The following is a 15,828-nucleotide window of genomic DNA, read 5'->3' on the forward strand; positions in this document are numbered from 1 at the left end:
CTGGAGTGATCGAGGGGCCTCTAGAGCCTGGCTGGAGATGGCTGAGGCAAGTCGGGCTACTCTCCCACGGACCCCTTTTCCTTCCCTCTCCCCCTCCACTCCCTCCCCTGGTCCCCCCCCCCATGTCCGTGTCAAGCGATCGCCAATCCCAGGGCAGCAGGAGGGCGCAGGCGGAGAGGCGGTGATGGAGACGGGGGGGGGGGCTCGGAGTCAGCGCTGCGTGATCGCTCGAAGCCCCTCCCGCCTGCTGGAAAAGCCATAAAAAACCTCGCCGAGGCGCGCAGCCCCACACTGGAGAGCGGAGCCACTTCGTGAAGGAAGCGACGCCCAAGCCACACTCCGGAGGAGCAGCACTGCCAGAGAACCTCAGCCACACACACGGTGAGTCCTCGTCTCCCCTCCCCACGCGTCATCTCACATCCCCATCTCTCTTGGTCTCCGTTTGTCCTTCTCCTCCTAAGTTTCCCAGGACGCTTCTCCTCTCCATCTGTTAAAAGCCCCCTCTTTAGGGTTTCAACTCGACTGTCTTTCGCTTTCCAATCTCATCGGTGCTTAAATCTGCGGAGATTTTTTTTTTTCCATTTCGGGGTTTCCCCTCTTTTCTCCACGCGTCAAAGATTTGACGTGTTTCCAAGGCTTCTTGCAACTTTTTCTCCGTGCGCTCCTCCTTCGCCTTAGAGTTTGCTCCGGGAGAAGGCTGCCAGCCTGCACCCACTTCCTCGGGAGTAAGCCCCACTGGGATCAACGGGACTCACTTTTGAGTAGATCGGTGGATAGGGTTGTCCCACAGAATTCAAGTCCTTAATGGCGCCAGTCGGTTTGAAAGTTCTCCGTCGCCATTCCTGGATTTTAAACAAATTCCCTTTGTGAAAATAACTTTTTCCTTCCCACGTTTGCCTGCTTTTCAGGGATTGGAGTTCCCTTCCTATGGACACTGGCTGTTTGAGCCGTTTCACTGGGAAAGGTGATGATGAACCACTAGGAGGAACACGAATGGTTGATCTGGGGCATAATAACATTTGGAACCCATCAATTGTTGTCTATTGTCTTCTAGTTCAGTGGCAGAGCAAAACACCTGCTTTTGTCCACAATGCCTAGCCAGAGGAACCAATAGTTCTTCCCCACACTGCTTATTACAAACATAAACTCGTTTCTCCAAAGGAAAAAAAAACTTGCCAGTTCAGTGGGGTTTGTTCCTTTTTCTAAAGGAACCTTGGGGAAAGATTGTTGGGATTTCCATGATTGATTGATTTTTAAGAGAGAATTTAAGAGAGACTATAAAATAAACTAAAACCAGAATGTTGACTGAAGCAATGTACTTGGAGAAAGGATGTGAAAGCTGTTAAGCTTCCTAGATTTATTCTTTACTCAGCAGAAATGAAAGAACGACTTACGAACTCTGTAAAATCCTTTGAAGCTTTAATTAACAAACAAACGTTCAACCAAAAGGAATGTCGTCTAATATTGATTCTAAATATGGGAAATAGAGGGCTTAATTTAGTTTGCCTTGCTCCGACCTGCTCCCAGAATCCATTTTCAACACCACCACGATGCAGTCTTGGAGCATGTCCTGAGTCATTAATTTTATTTAGCTATTTAAAAGATGTCTATGCCCCCTTCATTTTTTCCCCCAGTGAGAGGCACAGTGCGGTCGGTTCAAACCATAAAACCTACAAGCCACACTTATCCTTCCCCATTAAGAAACTACAACCAATTGGCACACTAGGTGGTCATTTAGCTTGTTCTCCAAGCAGACCTAACTCCCAGCAAGTCTTGCTTTAGAAGAAATTTAGCCAAGGACCTACAATATTCAATACATCAGAGGAGTTTTGCTAGTTGATGGGTTCTTCTGAATACAACAAGGGAATGGGGACCACCCCTTTCACTGTCTTTTTGCCCCTGCCCCCCAAACAATGGTTAGCGAGAAACATTTAATGTGATGCTTTCTGCCTTGCCTTGCCTTGCCTCACCCTTCCACCCTGCATCCTTCCCTTGTATCCTACAGATGCAAGGGATGATGCGGTTGTGGCTGTCTGCGATGACGCTTGCCCTGTGCCTGCTGATCTGCCTGGGGACTCTGGCAGAAGCATATCCATCCAAACCGGACAGCCCTGGCGAGGATGCTCCTGCAGAAGACATGGCCAGATACTACTCGGCACTGAGGCATTACATCAACCTCATCACACGACAGAGGTAGGTGCCAAAGGGGGGCATCGCCACCGTCACTCTGGGCGGCAAGAGCGACGTCATGGTTAAGGACGCCTACCACGTATCACGGATCCATTATACAACTCCCGGATGTGATACAATGTTAGTTCTTCATCGCGAGTTTCATCAGGGGTGGCTAACCTGTGCCCCTCCCCAAATGTTGTTGCATCCTCGCTCCCATCAGCATTGTCAGTGTTCAGGGATGATGGGAGTCGTCATCCAACATGATACGGAGGACCATAGTTTAGCCATCCCTGATTTATAGCCTGCCCAGTTCCAGAATGGGCAATGCACATAGGAAGATCTACATATCTGAAGGGCTCCCAGCCTCATTCTAGTGCAGGCACCCCCAAACTTGGCCTTCCAGATGTTTTGGGACTACAACTCCCATCAACCCTAGCTAACAGGACCAGTGGTCAGAATGATGGCAATTGTAGTCCCAAAACAGCTGGAGGGCTGAGTTTGGGTATGCCTGCTCTAGTGGCACACCCACTCATCCCGCATGGAAATATAAAAATGAAAAAATGCAGCCTATCGCTTATTTTTTACCTTGAATTGCTATTAGGCCCTACTTTCTTGTGTAGAAAGGCTATTATTATTATTATTATTATTATTATTATTATTATTATTACCATTGCATATTTGACACTACTGCAGCACTATGGCAGGGCAAGCTGCACCTGGTGAACATCTTCCCTTCTACTCAACAATTAAATGCATAGGTGCCTAGAGCCTATAGGAAACTCAGGGGGTGTTTGCATACTTGCTATTTACTCATCCCTTTACTTCTGGGAATCCAGATGTGGTTCATTCCTAAATTCATGCATTTTTTTCTATTATCACCCTAATCCTTCCTCGTTCCTAATAGTGATCATCTGTTGCAATTTAAGCAGACAGCTGTTCCTCATAGTTGCAGTGCAATAGTTCAGGTGCGAAGCAATGCTATTATTTCTCCCCCAGTGGATGTGCAGTTGGTGCTGCTGCTGATGACTGGGTAATCCCACCCCTCAAGGGGCAGCTGATGTTTCATTTTCACTTCATTTCACTTTTAATTTGTATACTGCCTTTCTGTGTTGCTATACTCAAGGCAGTTTACAAAAAAACAAAAGATCACACACTTTATGATAATTTGTTCCAATACAAAAAAATGTCGTAATAAAAACACAATAAGCAACTTATATCAAATAAAGTAATATTCAATAATACATCAGAATATAAAAGTAGCCAATAAAAATAACTCTCAAAATACCAGCAAATAATAATTACACAGAAATCCACTCTTAACAATTACATTACATAATTACTAAACAGTAATCAATAAAAATATCTGCAAGTCACAATGCACAAAAAAACACAATACATACAAAACCATGTAAATTTGTAAATGGATCAAATTGAGAAACAAATTATTTTTAACCTGGATCTTCCCAGATGTTGTTGGACTACAACTCCCATCACCCCTGACCATTGGCCAAGCTGGAGAGGGCAGATGGGTGTTGAATTCGCACATCTGGAGAGTACCATATTGGCGACCCCTGGTGTTCACCGTGGGAAGCAAAGCCTCTTCCAAACCACTGTCATCTTCTAAAACTCCTTCCCCCTTCATTCCAGCCTAATGGAGGTATCTATAAATGTAAGGACTAGAAGCCTGAGATTTGTTGCAGAAAGCGCAGGGCAGGATATTTGTTCCATACGTTCATAATTTGAGTAAACCATCATAGGCTTGGACTGTTTAATGTTTCATGTGCAAAAAATGCCATTTAGCAACCTCTCTGGGAAGCTGGTCACAAGAGCATGCATTATAGAAATGCTTCATTCATTCTCCAATGACACTTATTCCCCGCCTGTGTTCCTATAGTAGAGGAGCCTTGTGCTGCCTTAGATCCAGCAGGTTCAGAAATTTGATCCATTCAGTCATACAGTTCAAACGTTTTTGTTTAGGCAAGCAGTAGATTTTTTTATATATATATAAAAGTTTTTTTTTAAAAAAACAACAACAACAACTTTGGATTATATATCCCTTTTTCTGATGCACTTATTGGACTATTTTGGATAAATTTTGTCTTATATTTTATAGTAATTAATGGTTTCATTGTTCTCCACTTTTAAAGCGTTTTCTGTTAAAAAGTGGATTTTTTAAATATGGAAGGAGAAGAAATTAAATATCTTTAGTTACAGGCCTTTAGAATGTATGTATGATAAAGATTAGGCTGCAATATCCTTTTAGGAAAAGGGGGGGGGGGGAGATTGCATACTGGTTGATGGAAGAGAGATATTCTGCTATGGCATCAATTTCAAAGTTCAAATAAAAACTAAAATTCCCAGGAATAATCTCTCCATTTGGATGCCCACAATAACTTAATTCAAATGGTCATTAGATGTTGTTCCATTTAGTCCCAGGAAGTGATTACAACACAGTCCAGGTTTGGTTCATGTCCTAATTGAGTTACTATTCAAACCAGAGGAGATAGTTTTAATTAGGTTGCCATTGGTTCTGTGCTCTCACAGTTGGGGGGGATTGAATTAGAAGGCAGAATGATCATTTCATCTTGTTAAAGACGCCTTAGCAAACTGGTAATTTAGTGTCTGTGCAATAAAATATTGCAACCCCCCGATGAAGCGCCCACTGGAAAGGCCTCTCATCAAAAGGAGTTTAATGGCATGTGCTCACAAGAATAAGTCTACCATGTGAGCCAATGGATTTTAGATATAACAAGCACAATTTCCAGTAATCGTTGCAATTTTTTCAGGTATATTTACTATTGCCTGTATTCACTCGTCCTTTTATTTTTATCACATCTCTCCATGTGTTCATACAAAGAGCAAGTCAGGATTGTTCTTCTGGACAATCCAGCCTTGTGTGAAAATCCAGCCCTTTGTAGGGTTTGGTACTTGAAGAACTCAAAAAAAAAAAAAAAAAAAAAAAGAGGAACAGATTGTGGTACTGTAAGAAAATTGCATATATGTCACACACTGGAATTGGGTGAGAGAAAAATTTGATTCATATTTTAATGCAAATCGACCTGATTCACACTTCTGAAAGCAACACGTGAATTAAAATGTAGCTATCCTTTGAAATATGATTTTTTTAAAAAAAGGATTTTGCAATGCCAAAACACGTACCTGAAAATGGGTGTATTAGGTGAGAGTGTGCATAAACACGCATACGTTAGTGAAAAAAGCTTACAAAATTGCATTATATTAGGGAAGACTGCATACAAAAATGTGTATATTAGGAGAAAGGCAAATCCGAACGTGCTGACAAAAATATTTGCCAGACTGATGCAGAAATGTGGTAGACAGAACATAATAGTGGGAAAATTAGGAACAGAGAGAAACTGAAATTGACCGATTTGTCCATCTCTGGTCAGAACAGCCAGCTCCCTGTCACTGTGTGTGTTGTGAAAAAAAATGAGAAATAAAAGAAGAGAAAAGGAGCTAACTGTATTTCTTTATTAACTTGAAAAAGGAATACCTTACAGCATTTTAATGCTAGATAAGGAACCATTCCTTAGTAAGGAACAAATAGCAAAGCATTTAGAAGTGATGGAATAAGAGCTGTTCAACAGTGGAACTGACTCCCTTGGAAGGTGATGGACTCTCCTTCCTTGGAGATTTCTAAGCAGAGGTTGGATGTTACAATTTTATGATTCAGATTAATTGATCCACATCAAAGTACCAGGTATAAGAAGAGAACGAAGTGAGAAAATGTGTTTCCACCAGTATATTTTGTCTAATTAGACCACTTCTACAGAAGACTTTGGGGGGAAAAACAACCCTTAGCTTTCCATTCACAATTTCTGCCGTATGGAAATATTAATCCTGGATAGAAAACAGGCCGTTTTTTTTGAAGTGAAATGTACATTACAACCAGCGTAAGTTGTACATTTCCATTATGGAACAATTAAAACAAAACCTGGTTAAAGCCTTGCATGTGAAAAGGTTTTAAGAGAGGGTGGAATGTACCACTTTTCAACAAAGAACTCCTATAAGGCAAACAAGAAACAAATGGGAATACCAAACCTCTGTCTGTTTCAAGCCCTCATCTCCTTTTGTAGAAGAAGACTCAAGCTGGAGGAGAAAGATCCATGCCTTGCTACGCCTCTAGCAATTCAGGATCTCAGCCCTGCGTCCCTCTGTTCCTTTGATAGGATCCAAGTGAACAGGCTACAAGGTTTGGGGTTTCGTAGAAAAAAGGATACCAAAGGTGGATGTGAATGAAGTTTGCCAAATTGTGCATAGCGTAGGGAAAGCAGAATGGGAGACAATTTTCTTCCTCTCACATAATTACAGCCCAGATCACTCAACGAAGCTGAATGCTGAAAGGCTGAGGGCATAGTTGAGCTATGGAATTCATTGCCACAAGATGCAGTGATGGCTGCCAACTTTAATGGCTTTAAAAAAAGGCAATCGGGAAACTTCAGGAGGTGGGGGCGGGATCAGGCTCTCAATGGTGACTAACCATGATGGCTATATACTGCCTTCAGTGTTGAAGGTGGTATCGTGATGAGAAGATCCTGAGTGGGAGAGTGCCACTCTGCTCAAGCCCTGATTGTGGGCTTCCCATGGGTGTTTGGGTGGTAGCTGCAAAAGCAGATTGCTGGACTCGATGGGCCTCTGGTCTGATTCATCTCTCATCTGAGTGTTTCAGATGATGCAACAGAGAGAGGGGAGAAGCTGGCTTTCCAACCAGATCTCATCCTCTGTGCCTTGTTTGGTTTCTAAGAATCACCTATACAGGCTTAGGGCTGTAGTGGTAGAGGAACAGCCAGACCAGCAACATACAGAAATTGTCAGGAGTTCAGCCTACACTCGAGTAGGACCCTGGCAGAGACACATGCCCAACTGGCATGTTCTCTCCCTCCTGGTCTTTCGTTCGGGAGCTTCAAAAGCTTTCTTCAGCCCGAATGTCACAGCGACCGTTGCCAACCGACACTGGCACACTTAGGGATCCACATCATGCGTGACAGACCTCAGCAACTCAGTATTTTGGCTAATCTATTTTATTTACATATAAAGCACTGCAACATGGTTCCCCCTCTCTCTAGCATCAGACAGCAAAGGGAAAAAGAACAAAGGACAATAGTCCCACCTCACGGAACATAGTAACACAAACATCCTGTCTCCATCACTTCCCACTCTGTGGAGTCAAAACATATACGGTCATGTGAAAGACAACAATCCCATGACTGCAGACATGGAGCAGGAATTCTAACAGAAATAACCCATTTAATCCCCATAATGCAGGGCCTTCTGGTGTGTACATTGTGAACGTACCCTCTGAGGGATTTCTATGTGCCAAATATCTTACACCATGAGAAATATCTCAAAAGCGTTTCTTACAACAGAACATTCAAACACCCCTTACCAGCAACAAGAAGAGTGTGCCCCCCCCCAAAAAAAAACATACTGGTAGATTTTTGCAGCTCAAAAGCTTTGCTTTCAGCCCAGCCCACAGCCTCTTCTTTCTCCCCATGAGACATGGCTCAGCAGCACTCTAGCAGTTAATGAAAACCCAGCAGTGCCTGTCAGTGATGTTGGATTTGTGACGTCGGCTGCGTTCACCCCACACATTCAAGGCCCATTTAAAGCACATGTTTTCTGCAACATAATGTATATTTGTGTGTTGCGACATGCATTTTTGTGCTCCCTCCTGAGCTAAGCGCAGTCTTGTGCCTGTCTTTGTGTTGGAGAACTGCACCATAACATTCAGAGGAGAGAACATAACAATAATAAAAAAGCAACAACATCAAACATTAAAAGCTTCCCTAAACAGGGCTGCCTTCAGATGTCTTCTAAAAGTCAGATAGTTGTTTATTTCCTTGACATCTGAAGGGAGGGCCTTCCACAGGGTGGGCGCCACTCCCGAGAAGGCCCTCTGCCTGGTTCAACAAGGAGTCTTATGGAACTGCTGGAGTAGGCCAATGGCCCATCTAGCCCCACATCCTTTTCACACAGTGGCGAGAAGCCCCCAGGCAAGACCCACTTCTGTGGTTTCCAGCAACTGGAATTTAGAAGCTTTGCTGTCTCAGACAGTGGAGGCAGAGTGTGAGCTGGATAGCACAGCTGCATCACATTCAGTTGGCCTGTTGGTTCAGGAACTGTGAATTGCATAGTGAAGTGAACCAAATTTTGCCCCGACCCCTGGCAATCATTCCACAAATAACATGATCATCTGAATCCACCTCTAGTAAAAGCATCTTGCCAACATTGGTTCTTCTTGGAAATCAAAGACTAGAACTAGAAATCAAAACAGTCTTTGGCTGCCATCCTAAGCAGCTACATACCTCTGAGGAGTAAACCCCATGGAATTCAATAGGACTTCCTTCCGAGTCAACAGACATAGGGTCGGTTAGGGTTATTCACTCATGAGATGATGTTAAAACAAACAAACCACAGGCAAAGGTAGGTTTCCAGTTTGTTCTTTTAAAAATAGTTCCATAAGACTCCTTATTGAGCCAGACAGAGGGCCTTCTCAGGAGTGGCACTCGCCTTGTGGAATGCCCTCCCTTCAGATGTCAAGGAAATAAACAACCACCTGACTTTTAGAAGACATCTGAAGGCAGCCCTGTTTAGGGAAGCTTTTAATGTTTGATGTTGTTGCTTTTTTATTATTGTTACTGGTGTTCTGTTGGGAGCGGCCCACAGTGGCTGGGAAAACCCAGCCAGATGGGCGGGGTATAAATAATACATGATGATGATGATGATGAAGATGTTTAAAAAATTTATCTCATGGTGAGGGGGGAATTCTAGAGAACATATCTGTTTTAGGACTGCAAGATGCAACCTAACAAATGAACCGAGTCCCATGGTATTAGAGCTGTTTTTCCCCTTTTAAATTGGGGTCCTGGTTTATGGCATTCAAGCAAGAGTGGGTGGCAATTTTGCTTGAATTCCATTATATTTACTGCAGCTGAATCTCCTCTTTATTGTGAAAGACATCATCCAGAAGTACTATTAATTGACATCAACGAGGGTTTTGGCTCATAATAGGCAGCAGGATCAGAGTCTTAATTTGGTAAACTAATATAAAAAGCCCAGGCATTTTCCTTAAGGATATTAACTCACTCTATCGCTGAAGCTCTGGCCATGTCTCAATTCACTGGAGAAAGGAAGCAGAAGCAAGCCTCAGATCATTTGGGGCTAGAGAACATTTGAATTTAGCATTATGCTTCATTAAATTATTGTATGGGTGGTTGATTAAAGCAGCTGGTTCTCTTCATATTCTTCACTTCAGAAATGCTTTGTCTGTATGGCATAAAGAAATCTCATTGGCTAAATGCAAAAGGGAATGCCTTTGTTATAGTGAAGCTAGTATGTACCATTGAAATGGGGAATTTTTTTTAAAAAAAATAATAATACTGAAAATAGGTTATTGGAAGTGCAGGAAGAAGACTTATTATACTGAGTCAGACCACTGGTCCCTGTAGTTCAGTATTATCTGCTACCCAGACTGACTGGCTCTCCAAGGTTTCAGATATAAGCTTCCCATTGGCTGCAGGAGCTTTCTGAGCTCAAGCTCAAGCAGACGTTCAGTTTCCGAAAAATGTTCACAAACAGGAACACTTACTTCTGGGTTTGTGGTGTTCGGGAGCTGATTTGTTTGGCAACTATGCCATTCAGGAACGAAGGTACCACTGTAGGTCTTTTTGAGCCCTACCTAGCAAAGTTGGGGATTGGATCCAGGAAGTTTTTCAAGCAGTGAATGTCCTCTATCACTGAGCTATGGGCCTTCCCATGCCATTAACATGGTCGTGTCCATCAATGGTCAAATGAGACAAGCAGGGGATGTTTATCACCATCTTGTCCTGTTTTCGAGCTTCCCAGGATCTTCTGACTGGGATTTACCGTATTTTTCGCTCTATAACACGCACCCGACCATAACACGCACGTAGTTTTTAGAGGAGGAAAATCCGTAAGCATGCCACCCGTAGGCATTCCCTCCATAACACGCACAGACATTTCTCCTTGCTTTCTAGGAGGAAAAAAGTGAGTGTTATGGTGCAAAAAATACGGTATTTATTTTTTTAGTCCCCTGGAGACAGTTTGTTGGGCTTAGTTAGACTTTGTTCTACAGTACCACGGGAATTCTAATACAGTGGTACCTCCGGTTGCGGATGGGATCTGTTCTGGAGGTCCGGTCGGATCCCAAGGTTTCCTCAACCTGAGGACCGCTTCTGCACATGCGCACATGGCAAAACCTGGTAAAATACTTTCGGGTTTGCCACTTTCGCATCCCGAAGTTTACGTAACCGGAGGTATCACTGTACATGTTTAATAAATTGTACTTCTGCCCTCTCAGGTATGCCACACTATACCCCCCTCCAAAGACTAGAGGGTTTTAAAATTCCGTCTTTCAGCCTCTGCTCCCTCTCTGGAAAATAGGAACTTTGATTTCTGTAAGGCTGAATGATATATGGCATACACATTACTTCTAGTAACACACTCAAAACCTAACCTCCCTCCCTCCCTGACTCCCTCCCTCCCTCCTTCCCAGGCTTGTTGTGAGGAAGATGGAATTATGCGATCAGCCTGGGCTCCTTGAGGGAAGGATGGGTTTGGGGTTTTTTTTAACGCAACAAATAAAACAGGGCAAATGCATTCTAAGAGAAGTGAGCAATAGCTCAGTTGGTTAGAGCATGGTGCTGATAATGCCAAGGTTGCAGGATTAATACGATACGATAATATTTATTGTCATTGTCCCACACAGAACAACAAAAATGAAAAAAATATACATCAGACATTCAAAAACCAACAAGCCTGCTATCCCAGCTATCCCAGCCTGGTTAACCCCTAAAAACTCTGATACCCTATAATTAAATACAATGTACTCCCACAGAGACTACCTTACACTGCGTTTAAAACCAAAATTGCATTTGGATAAAAACTGTTTCTCAGGCGGCTAGCCCTAGTCTTTATAGCCCTGTACCTTCTTCCAGAAGGCAGAAACTGAAAGAGATCATTTCCAGGGTGCATACCACCCTATTCTCATATGGGACAGCTGCATATTCCTTTATTGCAGGGGGTTGGACTAGATGCTCTTCACGGTCCCTTCCAACTCTACAATTCTATGATTTTGGAGTAGGTGCTTCACACAGCCACTGCTGGAAAGTGGAGAACAGCTGCAAGATGGTGGAGGAGCTGGGAGAGTCATGTGCAGGGCCAGCCCAAGATATTTTGGCACCGGGGAGAACCACAGAATGCCACTCCCTTCCCCTGCCAGTTTAGTAAGAGGGAGGCGATGGCGTTGAAGAAAGTTTGCTTTATCTGAGAAAAGTACAAAGCCAGCCTTCTGAACGCAACTCCCAACACTGTGTAGCCCTCCCAACACTCTTCACAGTCTGTATTCCTCACACAATGAAGCACATAAAAGTCAAGCTGTAGTGTTTTGTGCCCTCTGGAAATTTCAAGCAGTTACATTTTTTAGCATTCTGATTGTTATGTACCAAGGATCATTGTGAATTTTATCTGTGTGAGTTAGATGCTTTCAGTTTTTTCCTCTGTCTGTGTCACGTCTTTGAACAAAGTGTCCCTTGTTGAATAAGGTATTGTCTTTTTTTTTAAAAAAAACACTTCTCTTTTACCCATCACTCCCGCACTAAAAAATAAATAAATTCAGCTCTATAGGGGATTAGACCAAGAAAATTGATAAGTGGTTTTAGTCAGTGCTTTTTTTCTAGAAATATAAGTGCTGGTACTTACCATGAAGTTGTTACAGTAAGTGCTACACTTTTAACCAGTGCTTTTCATCTAAAAAAAAAAAAAGGTGCCGGTACTGCGTACCCTTGAATACACCCTGAAAAAAAGCACTGGTTTTTAGTAATGCATGACGTCTCTTCTGCACAGTACCCAACGCATTGTTAGCAAGCTATAATAGCTGCCCCACCAGCCAGTGTAATTCAAAGAAGCAAAACTCAAATTAGTTGACTTGCACTAACTCTTTAGCCATGCTCACCACACCAGGATAACAACAAAACTGAAAGTGCAGATTATTGGAACCAACTTGATAACAGCTTGTGACTTGTGGGGAAGGGTGGAGAAGAAAGCACAAGAGTTCAATGCTACGGCCAGGAGGCTATTGCTGTGGCTTCACCCCACCAGATGATCCTCTTCTGGTCTAGCAACATCTGGGTGGGCATCTGCTCTGCGGTCTCAGTCAGGGGTCTTTCACATTGGTTGCTACCTGATCCTTTTAGTGGAGAAGCCAGGGAGATGCCTACAAGCAGCAGATGTGCTTCTACCACAGAACTATGGCCTTATGTGTGTTCACACTGCATTATATGGGAAATTTGAGGAAAGTGCTGTGTGGTTGAAGCACCAGATAACACATTTGACTTAATTCTTGTCATGTTTTTACATGTTTCAACTTAATCTGTTTTTAAGATACTTCTTTTTTAAAAACAAAACTGATTCAACAGGTATGGAAAGCGATCCAGCCCAGAGACTCTGCTCTCCGACCTCTTGTTGAGAGAAAGCACAGAAAATATTCCTAGATCTAGGTACGTATAAAAGTCTTTTTGTGATCATTATTATCACTGAGCTATCTTATCACTGAGTTGCTTAAGCCCTTGCTCTAAACTACCAACCCTTCTTTTTGTAAAAAAAAAAAGAAATATTGAACAAATAAGAGGTTATTTTTTTACTTTGCACATTCTAGAATCGTATCCAGTTCTGGACCCCTGCTTTAAAGCTAAAGGGCAGGGGGGGGGGAGTTACTATAGAATTTGTTGAAGTTTACATTCAAAACTTTTTACATGCCAAAAAGTTTACATAAATCTTCATCAATGTGAGACCAAATAGTAGGACCATGATGAATTACCCCACCCACAACATGGCATGCTTCTCACCCAACAATCATGAATGCCTGTAGGGAATCGGGACTTTCCATGTATAGTTCCATGTGGTTCTCCAAGATCTAGAACCACAGGGTTACAGATCTCTGGGAAGCTTTCATGCATACAACTTATACATGTGATGGTCTCCACCCTATGTACGACCATGCTGTACAGTTGTTGAGGAAGGAACATACATTGTCCGAAGGGGGTCTACTCAACATGACCTCACTCCTTGCTCCTATGTCAGGCATAGGCAAACTCGGCCCTCCAGATGTTTTGGAACTACAACTCCCACCATCCCTAGCTAACAGGACCAGTGGTCGGGGATGATGGGAATTGTAGTCCCAAAACATCTGGAGAGCCGAGTTTGCCTGTGCCTGTCCTATGTTGACAAACATTGAACCAAATAATGCTAGAATAGAGCTATAGATACTAGAGATTCTGCAATTGTGGTACAAACGTACAGAGTGTTACACGAAGAACTGGGCTTTAATGAATTGCAAATATCTTCTGTCTCCCTCCCTCCCTCTGAATATAATTTCATCCAAGCCATCATGCATCCACCTTATTCAAACAGGATGATGTTCTGTCAAAGCTAAGCCAGTGGGTTCAATGGCAGAGAGCTAAGCAAGCGCTCAAGAATTCTGTGAAAAATGCATGTTTAAAATTAGCTGAATTTGACTAACTTAAGTCCACTGGTTTCAATGGGTCTACACTAAGGAAGACTTAGTCAGATACAGCCAGTAGTGAGACTCACTTCAGAGCAAGGAACAATCCTTTATAATATAATTCAACAGTTTTTACTTCATCTACTGCAGCTTGCACATAATCAAACTTTAAAGGGAAAACTAGAATATTACACACACACACACACACACACACACACACACACACACGGAATCCGATTTTCAACACATTGTTAACAAAATAATGTGATTATCTGCAACACAGACAGAGAGAAATAAGTCTAGTCACCAACTAATATGGTGAGCAATGCTATGTTCTATTGGTCTTTTGATTTCAAATACATTTGTTGTTTTTTGTTATTCGTATTGCTGACTTCTATTTTTATTACTTTTTCTTTTGCTGTTGGAAAGCCACTTTGGATGGGAATTGCCCTGAGAAGTGGCCTATGAATACTTTAAAGTAAATTAAAGATAAAAAAGTAACAATTCAGTTCCCAGGTGTATTTCAACCTTGTGGCCTTCTTCAATGGTATAGAAACCAATGATTTTACTGGATTGGCTGCATTACAGTAGGATTAAATTCAGACGCCTAAATCAGAGTGGAGGACTCTCCTTTCCAGGAAGAAGGCACATGATATATATGGGCAGGCGATGTGTCTTCCATGCCTTCCTAGGAAATTAACACCAGAGCCTTCAGACACTTGACTCATCCTGTGTTGAACAACATCCTCCTCTGTGAAAGTTCTTCTTGGGCTCCTCATCCATCTGTCCCTGCATCCAACAAAGCCATTGTCTGAGCAAAACATCTCCTCCTCACACCACAGAACTTCTCCCTCTGTGTGCCACTGAACCCCATGTGCTCTGGGTACTTCCCAAATCTACCAGAACAGATTCAGGGCAGTGCATGCGGGAGGGTGGAGAAGGAAGAGAAGTTCTGTGGTGCAAGCAGAAATTGGTCTGCTCATGCAAGGATTTCACTGGATTCAACCTAGAACGTTCTTAATATAAAACTATTATTTCCATTATTCGGTGTACAAATCTCACTTGTATCCCTCCTTGTCTATGAATTGGGTTGCACGTGGTAACTCATCATATATGTCTTTGAGTGAACTTATAGTAGTCCTGAAAAACAGTTTAAATATTTCTATTCTCTCACTGACCACCAGGATATGTTTTTCTCTGTGCTACAGGTACGAAGATCCTTCCATGTGGTGATGGGAATGAACCATCTTCAGTATTTTTCCTAGTTTTCACTTCATGTCCCATTGCTAAGAAGACCAGCTGGGAGTATCACACCCACCAAATGCATGCAGCCATCGTACTGAATTCTGTAGTGTTCTCCCTTCCTTCTCCTTGTACATACATTTGTTTAAATAAATTAATTGTGCACTCCAAATGGTAACATTTTAAATGTGTGTGTCAAGAAAAGGCCCATTATAATGGGCAAGGGTTTCTTTTTTTAAAAGCTATTAAAACTGAGTTACAACCTCTTTACTGTCTCAAGTAGCATGAACAACAATCAGAGTACCAACTTCAGTACAGTAGTTGTAAAAAGTGACATTTGTTTGACAATTTTTCTGGCCTCGGGACTCACTTTTAATATTTATTTTATAGAACATTATTTGTTCCATTACAATTATTGCCCATGATGCAACTGAGATAAAAAATAAAAATAAAAAAATGTGGAAAGTGCATATTTTATTAATCAGTGTACAGAATATTATTTATTGCTTTGACAAATCTCTTAATGTTGATAGCATTTTTAGAGGACAGAAACTTTCCCTGAGCCAGTGAATTAGCCTATCAAAACCAATTTGAAAAAGTGCTCTAAACCTATTGCTGCTTTGTTTTGAAAAAAAGAACCCTTATTTTTTATTTAAGATAACAGAAGGATGAATTTAGGAAATATTTGTGTTGCTCAAAGCATTGAACATTTAGTGCAGATCTCCACAACTAAATGGAACTAAATATAGGCCACCAGCCCTGAAGTATGGCCTGCCAGGATCCTGGTAACCCCTCCTTTTCCCTTCCTTCCTTCCTTCCTTCCTTCCTTCCTTCCTGCCTGCCTGCCTGCCTGCCTGCCTGCCTGCTACCCTCGT

General features: G+C 42.3%; 1 protein-coding gene across 1 annotated transcript; it reads left to right on the forward strand.

The window, feature by feature from the left end:
- Positions 1-259: 259 nt before the first annotated feature.
- On the forward strand, positions 260-15,434 carry NPY (neuropeptide Y). Its single transcript, XM_083468666.1, has 4 exons — positions 260-381; positions 2,006-2,193; positions 12,627-12,707; positions 14,920-15,434. The coding sequence occupies exons 2-4, from the start codon at positions 2,006-2,008 to the stop codon at positions 14,942-14,944; spliced, it is 294 nt and encodes a 97-aa protein (XP_083324792.1). The 5' UTR covers positions 260-381; the 3' UTR covers positions 14,945-15,434.
- The last annotated feature ends 394 nt before the right edge of the window (positions 15,435-15,828 follow it).

Source organism: Podarcis liolepis (genome assembly GCF_965112155.1).
Source record: "Podarcis liolepis genome assembly, chromosome: 12".
In the NCBI taxonomy this organism is placed as follows: Eukaryota; Metazoa; Chordata; class Lepidosauria; order Squamata; family Lacertidae; genus Podarcis; species Podarcis liolepis.

Excerpts from the sequence above, each read along its gene's own strand:
- NPY (XM_083468666.1), top strand. The coding sequence starts at position 2,006 with ATGCAAGGGATGATGCGGTTGTGGCTGTCTGCGATGACGCTTGCCCTG. Across the intron at positions 2,194-12,626 it reads AACCTCATCACACGACAGAG|GTATGGAAAGCGATCCAGCC; the intron begins GTAGGTGCCAAA and ends CTGATTCAACAG. Across the intron at positions 12,708-14,919 it reads GAAAATATTCCTAGATCTAG|GTACGAAGATCCTTCCATGT; the intron begins GTACGTATAAAA and ends TCTGTGCTACAG.